Raw genomic sequence first — 13,019 nt, 5'->3', positions numbered from 1 at the left:
TGAGAGAAAGAGTGAGAGAAAGAGTGAGAGAAAGAGAGGTCAGAGACATTGACACCACTGACGTACTGACTATCGATCAGGCTTGCCTGTACTTCTCAGGATATTCCCCATATTGTCGTAAGAGTATGGCCAACTTCTTCCTGTCATAGGTCAGCGCTGGACTGCGTTCAACCTCCTCAAACGCAGCCCTCCTCCTCTCCCGCAGCTTCCTCCGCGGGCAGCTGGGACTGTCGGTCAGCCGTCCGGTTAGTGGAGCTGCAGTGGACGATGACCGCCTGGTAGAGGGCGTTGCCGACCTCAGTGACGCAGCGACTCTCTAAAACAGAAGAACATCCATCGATGCACGTCCCCTGGCAGAGACATTTCTCCAAAAAAGGCAACCAATGCCGAGCGTTGCCATGGTTCCACGGTTGAAATAACTCGCCGGTGATTCAATCTATGATATAAGGAGATGCTACTAGCAATTCGTATCCTATGTAGGGGTGAAGATAACAACCTAACAACATACAATCTAGACATGGTAAGGCCCTAAGCTATGGGAAGCTGTAGAGCACCTTTTTGGCAATTGTTAACAGAGAATAATGCTGTGTAACAATTGTGTAAAAAAATCTGAGATTTTGAGCAGCAGCAGCAGCATCTGCAACACAATATAATAATAGCCACACACAAAAGTAGCTTTTACGAGCAGAACCCCTGCCTTAGAAGAACCTAACAGTTACCTTGCCGCAGGGTATTAGCCAGGAATGAGTATTGTGGGAGTGCATAAAAAATATTTGGGAGTGCAATTTTTACAATTTACATGGCTTTAGATCAATATTTTAGACCGTGCTACACATTTTTGGCCGTGCAGTTTCAAAACTGACCGTGGAAATCACGGCTGCACGGCTCGCTGGCTATTACGTTGCCTTACCGTAACCTAACCCTAACTGTTAGAAGAAACATAAGCAGCAGAAGCAGTACCTGCACGCTTCTCCTCGCAGCAATCGCATCGAGGTCATACATGCGGATGTGACCCGACGACATCAGCCCCTGCAGGTACGTTCCCTTGTTGCTCACGGCAAACTGGAGCACACGTCCGCCCTCCGCCGGTACAGCGTCGATGTCACCGACCGTGAAGAGAACGAGCGAGGACGCGGCGCACAGGAAGTAGACAACGCCCTCTTGTGCCAGCGCCGCAAGAATCTGAATGGTTGGATTTTATTCACTCCTGATGCCAATCAATTAATCAATCAATTAATCGATCAATTCATAACGAAGGCAGAAGGAATCGTTGATTTGACATGTCGTTAATATAAATGAAATTTTGATGAAATAAAATTCAACTCTATCATAAGTGCATGTGAGGGAGTCGGGATGCACACAAGTGCGCGTACATGACATCAGGAGTGAATAAAAAGCTGTAAAACATCCATGTTTGATTTTATTCACCCCTAATGCCAATCAAGTAATCAATCAATTAATCGATCAATTTATTACGAAGGGAGGGGGTTTTAAATGGCGATTTAATGTCATTCAACTAAACGTTTTTATGTGATTATAGAAATAAAACCTTGATGAAATATAATTTAACTCTATCATAAGTATATAACAGTAACAGGAGTCTATCAATAGATATATATATAGATATATTGATAGACTCCTGATAGTAAGAGTACACACTACCACATAATTGACTAGTTCTGCAAATATCATAATTTACCGGGTCACTGATCTAATTTGTCAAATACGTACATGTCACAAATACAACTAAATACCACAAACCTGGGTAACATTTTACAAAATATAACTATTTAAAATACTGACAGTAGTTTAGGGTTAGTATAAGTGGTATAAGGGTACCATATGCACTGTACTAAAAGAATGCTAATGCAAATAGAACAATAGACCAGGCCAGATTAATGACTAGCATGTTACTAAATTAGAGTATCTAGATAAATGTCCACTTATACCAGGTTGGATTCCACAAGCGAAAGGTTGGGCACAAACTGTATCTGTTTGACCGCTCCGCTGACCGCCGGCACTTCCAGGAGGCGCCACAGGGTGCGTGCCTCCATGTCAAACACATGAACGTTCCTATTCTTGCCTCCAGCCGCCACGTATCGCACGTCGCTGCAAATGCAGACGCGGTAAAGGAACGTCAGTCACCATGCGCACGCGATTTACAATGCAAAGAATAAAAATGAGAAGTAACATTTTCATTAACAATAAAATTTATCGAAAACGGGAACAAAATGACTTCCATGCTTGCGATATTGTGACCAACTCATCTAAAAATTCTTCTCACCTGCAATGTTTGTTTTTCACATCGTACTAACGTGCATTATTACTGTGTAAGGTTGCTGTTGGCTAGGCAAACAGAGGAGGCCAGAGTAAACAAATACTCATCCCCGCGCACCACTAAAACATTCCTTGTGTGTCGTGTCCACACTTGTTGTTGAAATATCAGCCCGTTTACATTTCTACATTGTACAGTTGTAATTCTTCTTTTGGAACTCGTGACTAATATGTGACCGGGGTTGTACACCTAATGTAAAAACTTTTTTTCATTTCTCAGAGAATTAACCCCTATGGCTCTGCGGCCCCTGTGGAAAAGAACCCCTATGGCGGGTGTCTTATGGCTCTGCTATGCCTCTGTGCTTTTCTCACATATATCCCATGTATTATACATAGGGCCTATTACTTTTTACCCCACATAAATAGCATTGTTATAAAGTAACTGGCCTTAATAAGGTTTTTTTGAAGGAAACGTTTCTGCCATAGTGACCCTTAAACTTGCCATTGTTCCTTATTATATTATTTAAGCCCACTAAATTTTGAAAGGCAACAATTGGCTTTGTCATTACATCATTCATGTAGGTTATATCTAGTATAATCGTGGCATCTCCAACATCTGGTTAGAGATAGGGTAGATGGCAAGTGATAATAATATAAAGACCGTGGCTACGCGTCCGGTTACCGGACGCCCAGCTCCCAGGCTACGCATCCGGTCATATATTTCTTATGTATATATAACTATAATATATATAACTATATAACTATATTTTTTTCAGTAAAAAACAATAAACAATAAGTTTTTACCATAATATTACTTACATTTAGGTATTTTATCAAAAAAATGTGTTTTTGTAACTTTTGAAGCAATAGTAAATCCAGTAAAATTAACGAATTGAAAAGTGGCGTGTCCTAATCGTGACGTGGATTCGGGAATCTGTGCTGAGCTTTGTAATGGATGACCGGACGCGTAGCCACTGCGTAATATAAGTGGTGACAGTGTAATGCCTAGCTGCAGACCTGGACACTGTAAGGCAGGTGTAGATGTGTGTGTCGCACTGTGTCCTCGGCAGCTGGAACTGACACTGCAGATTGTGAACGGAAAATGCCCACGCAAACATGGAGCCATCTCTGAAGGACGTCAACACCATGTCTCCCATAGGTAGAAACAGCGCCTGTCGTAACAATTAAAGACACAGAGATAAGGCACAGGCACATACACACAAGAAAATGTCAATATGTTGCCTAATTTTATACATCCTTCGTTAATGACCTAAACGAATAATTACAGCTCATTACGAGATCGGCATTAATAATTATTCACTGCCTAAGGAATTAGGGAAATACTTAATAATTATTCAAAGGAAATAGAGACAGAATTACAATCGTGATTACTACTTAATCTTAATAGTTAACACATAACACGTCGTAAATCGGGTCCGTCGAGAAATAATGTCCGGGCTCGTGGCGTTCTCTTGTTTGCGTTACCTTGACGATGTCGATCTCCTGCCGGAGGCTGAGCCTGCGTAGCTTCGCAAACGTGCACAGATCCCAGATGATGGCCGTCTCATGTGACGTCGTCACGGCTAGGTCGCCATGGCGATGCGACGAGATGCTGTGGATCGGTGTCGCGTGTCCCTTCATGCACCCGACGACCGCGCCCGTATCTGCAACGGACGCGCACTTGTTTTTCTATATCTTTACCGATTACCTTGCGCTGCGTTGACCGATCGCGACTGGTGGCATACTTCAGTATAATTATAAATACTATAATATTATATATTACAGGGTAGAAATTAAGTTTAGAACAAGAGAGTCCAATGGACTCCCAGCCTTCAAAAAGAGGGAGTCACAGCAAAATGAGGGAGTCTGCAATCTGATGTGCAAAACTAAAGATATTAACAATAACGCATGTGCTTATTTTGAAGATTCGTGTGGTTGCACGTCTGCGAAATTTTCTTTGGACATTTGCTGGAAACATGCGGTAATTCCATGAGACCATGCTGTGGAACGAACTAGTTAGTATAGCAGAATTTTCAGGAAGTCACACGGACTCCTGCATATGTCAAATCAGGGAGTCCGACAGTATAGCAGGGAGTAATTAACTACGGACTCGCGTTAATTTTGCACCCTGATATTATATTAATATATACGCCGGCTATAGGATGGTGGTTATAGGGTGTAATTATAAATTGTATAATATTATATATGATATTATATATACGCGTGTTAAAGGATGCCAAGAGCTATTTAGCCAAAGATCGGCTATACATTTACACCAGGGTGGTCCATAACCTAAAATTCAAACATGTAAAACTGGGAACTTTAGAGGCGTACATTTGAAATTATGTGCGTGAAGCGCATATCACAATCCTTTTCATTAGTCAGATATGCTACATCACACATTCTTTGTTTGTTATGTACTGTGGGCACTATATAACGACCCCCCGTACTTGTTAACTCTAATGCTTTGCACCAGAGGGACAAGTAAAAAGTATCGGAGGTCGCAATATAGAGCTCTAGGGCTCACCATCCTATCTCTCAAGAAATTCCAACCCGACTTTTCAGGCGTCAATTTTATTATTTCGTGTTATTTTTGCCGAGACCAAAATCTCGCCGCATCGAAATGCCTGAAATGAATGATGACATTTAGATATCCAGCCATTCTGCCCCCTCATCCCTCTCACACAGAGCATGCTGACTTTACCTGTTTCTCCGCAGCGTAAGCTGCAGTCTGATAGGCCGGCGAGGTATTTTGTCGGTCTGGAATCGGAAGCGGTGAATGCTAGAGCCGTACAAGCACTGCTCAGGTGCTGTAAGTGTCGGAACCTGCATGAGAAGATTTCCAGTTTGTTTACGTAAACATGCATTCGCAAAATGAAGTATTGGGCTAACGTCAGCCAAGTTTTCGGGTAGCACATAAACTTCTCAAGTAACTATATCTTCATAGACTGTTGAATTTGTGCATTACATGATTTTTTCATATATCATGTAATCCTATAGTAGTCCAACATGTGTTCAGCCGATAGCAAGAAAAATTGTGGATTGTGTGGGGTTGCATTACTTCCAGGTTTTAAATGCATTTATGTTTCACTGCACAAAATGTGTACAGGATAATAGCTCAGTGTAGACCTTCACTCTGCCACGGGCACTTGTGTTGGAGCAAACGGCTACACGGATAGAACTAATGTGATCACAGCACGTATACTGGCATATTGATATATTTCAGTACATAAACTTCATATAAAATTAAGATTTTTTAACGAAAAAATAGGTACTTTAGCCAACATTATGTGTATGGTTTATTTGCTTCACCAATAAATGATACCTCCAAAATGTAGTTGTCATAAGTGTAAACACGGTGAATTGAATTGAATTAAATTGAAGTGAATTGAATTAACCTGTTTCGTTTGAAGTCCAGTAGGTATATGTCACCATACTGGTCTGCAGTGAGCATTTTGTTTCCGACATCATCATACGCGAGCTGCAGAAACCTGATGTTCTTGCTGTCCAGCGGATGGTTGCCGGGGGCCGAATGCGTGATCTCAAGCATCAACCTGGTATGGCACACGAGGAAACACGCAATAACTGGCGCGAGCGAACGAGATACGAAATGCGACAGTTTTCGATCGTGCATCTCGTGTTCATGAACAGTGACTTATAACCCCCTGCAATGATGCATACACATCACATGTAGGCCTAATAATTGGTAAATTACTATTACTAGAGCTATCCGAGACCGAGTAACTAATGCCTGGTAGTTGTGCTGAGAGGGTCTATGTCCCCCAGTGTACTGCCGGAACGTACCCTGGGTACGGTCCGGTATACCGGAACGATTGTACCCTGGTACTATCGAATATGTCAGACCGTATCGCACCTACTCCACTAACGAGTCTAGGGATTCGCCTACGCCTACTCCCTAACCCTAACCATATCAGATAGTTACCAAGGTACGTTCAGGCATAGCTCTAGTACTATAGCCCGCTTTCAGTATAGGGGGCGGGGGACCCGTATAGGCTATAATAGCCCGCGTTCATTAACTGCCGCAAGGCTATAGAACATTGTCAGCTCGATTTCGCTACTGCAACCTGTCACCACCTCTCTCCACTCAAAATGGCTCACAAAACGGAAAATGATCAGACTTTTTAACACTTATTTATCTACATGGACATCTCACCTATCTTTTTGAACACTTCCACAACTCAAGTCAACTTTACACAATGTATTTATGCATTTATTCCTAAAAGTCTTAGCACTACTGGTGTTTCGTTTTTAAATGCGGTTGCTCTGCTTATGTGTATGTGCGTGACGTCACCCGAAATGTAGACAAAACACATGGGCAGCTATATGATTCAGCCTAGTAGTAGTACATTTCGGGTGACGTCACGCGTATACACATAAGCAGAGCAACCGCATTTGATAACGAAACACCAGTAGTGCTAAGACTTTTAGGAATAAATGCATAAATACATGGTGTAAAGTTGACTTGAGTTGTGGAAGTGTTCAAAAAGATACTTAGATAGGTGAGATGTCCATGTAGATAAATAAGTGTTAAAAAGTCCGACCATTTTCCGTTTTGTGAGCCATTTTGAGTGGGGACAGGTGGTGACAGGTTGGAGTAGCGAAATCGAGCTGACAATGTTCTATAGCCCTGCGGCAGTTAATGAACGCGGGCTATAGTACTACTACTAGAGCTAGTTCAGGCAGTAACCAGGGGGACATAGACCCTATGAGCGGTAGTTGTGCTTTTCTGCTTACCCATCTAATGCGGGGACCGGCTTTCTTAACCATATACCACCGGACACTTTTCTGTTACTCAAATCTAATCTTTCCCGTTGCATTTCGCTGAAATAAAGACGTAAATACAACGGTATTAATACAACGTAACTAAAATAAACAGTTTTCTAATCTCCCTCCTGCTACAGAACAGTTCACTTTTGTTAATTTTCATAGAGGGCGCACCAACTCCATAATGGCAGCGTCCATGAAGCATCATGCTTAAAGCTGCGTGCGCTTCAGTTTGATCGTACTCGCAGTGCTTTTGTTCCAAAGCGACAGAGAACGGCTTAGAAACTAGCAGGTAACAGTCGTGACTAATATCGAAACGTGTTTATTACTGGTTATGAGTGCGATCAGTTATGTTTATGGCGTTTTATAACATTTTCAGGAATGGTAATGAATACGGTAGGCCTAAGGCTAGTAGTAGTAATGTCAATAATGACATTTCTGCAATACTGAGTAATGATGCGTGATCCTGATCGTGACTTTTTGTTGTTATTCGCCACGGTTAGTTATGCTGTCCATTCAAGCATGTACACTGCACGGTTCGGTCACGGTGTTTATCACGGTTTACAGTTGTCTATATGACTCGCAGTAATTGTTTTACACGACTAATTTGTTGACGAATTTCAGTCTAGGCGTAGTGAAATACAGAAATATGAGAGGTGTAAGAAATATAAGAGGTGCCAGGTAATAATAATTGAAAGTAACAAATAGCATGTCTTTGTCTTGACCACGCACGTGCAGAACAGAAGCAGAGAGGCATAATTTGTTCGTGGTCAAAGGCGTGACCAACGGCAACGGTCAATAGAACGATCGAGTTAGCCAATGGTAGCGGCCGAGGTGACCCGCGTGACCAGGACTAAGACAATGAGACGACACGGATATTTAACGCTTGTATCTTGAAATTACACTCCTCTAGCTACTATTTGCTAGCCGTATACAGACGTGTCACTGTTACTGTGCTGTGCCAGCGTATTCGAATCATCTTTGTCATGTAAGTTTATGTTTTATTGCCGCGTACGACACTGTTCACGTGATGCCTAGTACAGGGGCGTCTACGGTATTATATTGTGGTCATTAAATATGTTTGTGTTTTAAATACGTAACTTAATTGTTGGGTAACCTTTATATACGATATGAGCCGCGATTCTCTAAGCCGGATAACAGACGGTCATAGGAAACTCATTATTACAGTAGCAGTGATCACATATGATATACTATTACTAGTATGGCTCATACTCAAAGGGTCTATGTCCCCCAGGGTACTGCCGGAATGTACCCTGCATGGGTCCGGTCCGGTATACTGGAACGTACCCTGGTAACTATCTGATATGGTTAGGGTTAGGGAGTAGGCGTAGGCGACTCCTAGACTCGTTAATGTGCAGTAGGCGAGGTTATGGTCTGGAGCATTAGATAGTACCATTGGGTACGTTCCGTGAGACCGGACCGTACCCAGGGTATTCTCCGGCAGTCCCGGGGGACATAGACCCTCTCAGCACTAGTATGGCTCATAGGGTCTATGTCCCCCAGGGTACTATGATATCGGAGGGTACCCTGGGTACGGTTTGATATATTCGGACGACGTACCCTGCATGGTAACTACTGATATGGTTAGGGTTGGTTCAAGGTTAGGGAGTAGGCGAGGTACAGGGCCACGGCATAATTAGATAGACCTACAACATATCAACGTACTGGCTAGCAGGCCTAGTGTATTGTTATGTATTATGAACGGGACCTTTAGATCGGTGTTCCTTTTTTATTTTTGATGTTTCCTCACCCGGTAATCTTCACTTTACGGGCGAATTTTGTAGTAGGACTATAGTCCAGCGTTAGATGAGATTCTTCCACCGCGGATGCCGCGGAGAATCCGCAGATTTGACAGTCCCAGGGGCCGTCGATTTGTGTAAACGCTCTAAATCCGTTTAGTAGAAAATTGGGAGGGCGGTAACATGTAACAATTAAATTATACTACCCTCATACAAGCACCTGACTGTTAGACCGACGGTGTAGACAGTAGGCTGACCAGCGAAGTATACAGTGTATCTGTTTTAGTGCGTTAACCAAGAAAAAAATCCTGCGTTCACAGGCTGAGTAGAGGGGCAAAACATTTGGAGTAGCTAATCACGTAACGACACCTGCGCATGCACCTGGGACCAGGTTTACATGTTGGCTCGGTGCATGCTTGTGTGCATGACTATGCACTGATCTGTGTCTCATTCGCCAATTGGTGTTCTTTTTGCATATCAAATCTGCGCTCGCAGCAAGGCAGCTTATGTCCTGAGTAAGAAACACGCAAGCGACGGGCTGGAAGACAGAAAAAGCATCATTCAGTCTAAGACATCTTAATAAACAAATTTGCCCTATTCAGCCACCTAGATTCTTCCTATTATAGTTCGTTGTTCCTTTGACTCAACTTGAAAAGGGATTCAAGAGTCTCTCATAATGTGTTCAGAATAGCTTAGAATACGCCACCAAAATTGCACCATTCTTTTAAAAAAAATTCCGCCCCGGACACCCCTACGCATCGGCGATGAACCTACCGGTCCTCGCATGACTCGCTCCCCTGTTTCTAATGTCAAATTTCCAGCTGAAAATAATTATCCAATCTCATCCCTGTACTGTCAGATGTATCTACTGCCAAGCTATATAGTATCACTGTGTTGCATATATATGCATGTTTTGTTGTATCTGAGTGATGCTGCTAAATTAAAAACTACCTGCCTATATCTAATCTAATTAAGCTTGTAACTAATTAAGGCTTTAGTTTTGGCATCAAGTTCGAAATTGTTTAACTTCAGCAAACTGCATGTACACTACATGCAGTGCCAATTACATAATTTAGTTCAATTCTATATAATTTAGCAATACATGAGGGTTATGATTAGGTTGCTGTTACTGATGAATTATGTCAATGATTGATGATGACATTGATGCATGTACTGGAGTTATACAAGGCCACCCTTAAAAAATTGTTTGTTTTTTCCCCTTTACCTCCTCACCTCTCAGGGTACCGAGTAGGTAGGTAGGTGAAAAATCTTTTTCATTTTGTTTTGACAATATGTGTGTATGTATATTGTGTATATCTTTTTGCGGAACGAATTTGATTTTTTGTTTTTGGCGAAACGAAATAATTTTTGTTTTGTTTTAATCGGCCAATAAAATGTGTCGAGTAGCGGCGTTTTGGCGAGTCGGTCGGTAAAGGGGAAACAAGCAATATTTTTTCTTATTAGGCCCAGTCGGATTGATCTAAATTATGTACTTTACACAGCACTGTGCCGGATCCTGTTAAATTGATGCTGATATGTCCAAACAAATCAGAATGTAAGCATTTAAGCATTAAAACATGTAACCTGTCAAATGTTACACGATGAGCAACGACGGCTACTTGGCTAACTTAATTTCTTGTGATGCCATTGGGTATACGTGCCACATTCACTTTGCTAGGCGGATCAACAATTCGTCATATTGCTATGCCCCACATAGTGTAGATTAGATTAGGTACGTATACTCGTTACTTTTGCTACCGTACATCGTTATACTCGGCAATAGATGGGTGTAGCGTACACGTGTGTACACGAGGCAGTTGGGCAGTGGACAGGGCACGGAGCACACGTTTGTGTAGCTCAATAAATGCTTGTGTAAGCGTTCTCCACTGGTTCTGGTTGTGGCTCTGATTTCGTGGCTGTGCAGCACGCAACAATATTAATAGGGTTAGGATTAAGGTCGTAGGAGTAGGAATTGGAATTATGGGCTACACAAAATTCATCCGCATCATGTCACACGCTGTTAGATAACTGAAGCCAGACGTCTTCCTGATGAATGGTCACTGCATGCAACCATTGTTAAACCTACCTGAAACGTCTGTATTTTTTCCAAGCCAGCTCTTAAGGGGCAGCAAGGCCGTATCGAAACTAGTCGGAATCAATGAACAGCGTATGCTTTAATTGCCACCATAAAAGAATCAGTTGAGATTGCATCGGCTATTCACTTAAAAGCTAACTGGCCATTTATATATATATGCTAGTATAGGAATCGATTGAGTCTCAAATCAGGTCAACAACAGAAGAGCGGTCGGATGCCTTCGCAGCCTGGCTGCGCGTGATACCAGCCCACAATTAAGAGATTTCAAACAAACTGGTAGCATATAGTTTATGGCGCCATGTTGGCTCCATATTAGCTCCATGGTAGGAACAAGCAGTTGCTCTCAAGTTATTGTGTCAGGCAAGCACTGTGGAATAATAGATGTATGGGTTATATAAATTTACTTAAACTTCAGATTGAGAAAGTTATGCATAGGCAAGTGGTTGTGTTCACCATACGCGGTAGATTTGTATCAGGAGTAGATAATATGGTATTATTATTCCCTATTATCTACTCCTGATTTGTATATATATAGTATTACTATTTAGAAATCATTAATCTCACAAGTCCCTGGGTGGGATGAGGTAACTCAGTATCTAGATAGAGATAGGTTATGTAGTGTAGGATTAATCATGTGCTTTGTAAACCTATTTAGTGTGAATGTTCAGTGAACTATTTACAGGGTTACATGCCAAATAATATGCTGTTTTTTTTTACATGTTTTTTTTTCTACTTGTAGGTCCTTACCAGAGACCATGAGTGATTTTAGGGTGCATAGAGTGAGGTTCTTTCAGTATACACCTCAGGCTATACAAGTCATTGCTTTTGATGACTCAGAAAAGAAGCTTGCTGTTGGAAGGTATGTGTGACTTGACTGCATTAATAATCTGTTAATACTGTTGCTATTACATAGTAAGTGATAACAACAACCTTATTTGTTATATTAATTGGATGATTATGATGTGTTATTTATCTCTGGCAGTATTTGCATCTCTTATAGATACCAAAGTGATGGTAAAACTGAATTGGGTAAAACCGAATGAAAATTCCTTCTGTTACTGGCTGATGAAATAGAAATTCTGCTTAGTGAAGCTCGCAAGCTGCATTTTATCATTTGTAAACATGCACACCATTGCTCACATAAAGCTGGGACATTACTTGACTGGGGGAAAGCAATCATCTCTGATAAAAGGTCTGGCAATATGAGAAGTGTAGACATTATTGCTGTTGCAGCTGGCCATATGTACGATTGCATACTTGAAGCAGCGTGACAAGCTCGAGTTACTTCCACTTATTTGCCGTGAATGTTGACATTATATTGAGTCACGTTGTATTTGCATGCCCACGTGCGTATTTGAAGGGAGCTAGGGAGTGGGCGTTAGCTCACGTCGTACTGTTTCCCTTCGAGCCCCGATGCATTGGCTGGTAAATCTGTGCAGGACGCATGAGCAATTGGCTAATTGCTACTTTTGCGAATTCGTTCGACAACAGCTGCAGAAGTAATTCGAAATTAAATCACGAACATAAAGTTTTTACTTGGAAATGTGCACCTGAGGCAGTATAGCGATTGATTAGATGAGGAGAGAGTTTGATGGGGCGGGGGTTTATCCTCGTAAGTAGGGTAGAGCTGATTATATATGCAGGAAATTCAGCCATGCAAAATATGATTATAAAACTCAATCGCAGCTCTAATTTGGATTCTGCGGCAGTTTGTTGACAAGTGGGTTTTCAGGGGTAGAAATTAAATTTTGAACACGGGAGTCCAACGGACTCCCTACCCTCAAAAAGAGGAAGTCCGCAGCAAAATGAGGGAGTCCGCAGTCTGAAGTTCAAAATGAAAGATATTAACAATAACGCATGTGCTTATTTTTAAGATTCATGCGGTTGCACGTGTGCCAAATTTTCTTTGGACTTTTACTGAAAACATACGGTAATTCCGCGAGGCCATGCTCTGGAACGAACTAGTTAGAATGGCAGAATTTTCAGGGAGTCACATATGGACTCCTGCATATATGTCAAATCAGGGAGTCCGACAGGAAACTAGAGCACTCGGAGAGCACAGACCTCCGCCAAGGCAGCTGAATTCTCTCACTGAATTTTTTTAT

The 13,019-nt window shown here is 41.9% G+C and overlaps 2 protein-coding genes across 2 annotated transcripts in view; one reads left to right on the top strand and one right to left on the bottom strand.

The window, feature by feature from the left end:
• Positions 1-7,194, bottom strand: part of LOC106815646 (TBC1 domain family member 31-like) — a 15,327-nt gene extending 8,133 nt beyond the window's left edge. The window contains exons 1-8 of the mRNA XM_014820137.1: positions 7,030-7,194; positions 5,673-5,828; positions 4,979-5,100; positions 3,760-3,938; positions 3,292-3,446; positions 1,950-2,109; positions 961-1,182; positions 87-316 (exon numbers count right to left, since the gene is read on the bottom strand). Coding sequence (XP_014675623.1) covers positions 87-316; positions 961-1,182; positions 1,950-2,109; positions 3,292-3,446; positions 3,760-3,938; positions 4,979-5,100; positions 5,673-5,828; positions 7,030-7,112 — 1,307 coding nt within the window. The 5' untranslated portion in view covers positions 7,113-7,194. The remainder of the gene's footprint in view (positions 1-86; positions 317-960; positions 1,183-1,949; positions 2,110-3,291; positions 3,447-3,759; positions 3,939-4,978; positions 5,101-5,672; positions 5,829-7,029) is intronic.
• A 46-nt stretch (positions 7,195-7,240) lies between these two features.
• LOC106815645 (cirhin-like) overlaps positions 7,241-13,019 on the top strand; it is a 24,067-nt gene continuing 18,288 nt past the window's right edge. The window contains exons 1-2 of the mRNA XM_014820136.1: positions 7,241-7,351; positions 11,654-11,773. Of these exons, the coding sequence (XP_014675622.1) occupies positions 11,670-11,773 (104 nt within the window). The 5' untranslated portion in view covers positions 7,241-7,351; positions 11,654-11,669. The remainder of the gene's footprint in view (positions 7,352-11,653; positions 11,774-13,019) is intronic.

Source organism: Priapulus caudatus, unplaced genomic scaffold (genome assembly GCF_000485595.1).
Source record: "Priapulus caudatus unplaced genomic scaffold, Priapulus_caudatus-5.0.1 Scaffold1169, whole genome shotgun sequence".
In the NCBI taxonomy this organism is placed as follows: domain Eukaryota; kingdom Metazoa; phylum Priapulida; class Priapulimorpha; order Priapulimorphida; family Priapulidae; genus Priapulus; species Priapulus caudatus.
The sequence above is the reverse complement of the archived record's forward strand: the minus strand, read 5'-3'. Positions and strand labels throughout refer to the sequence as shown.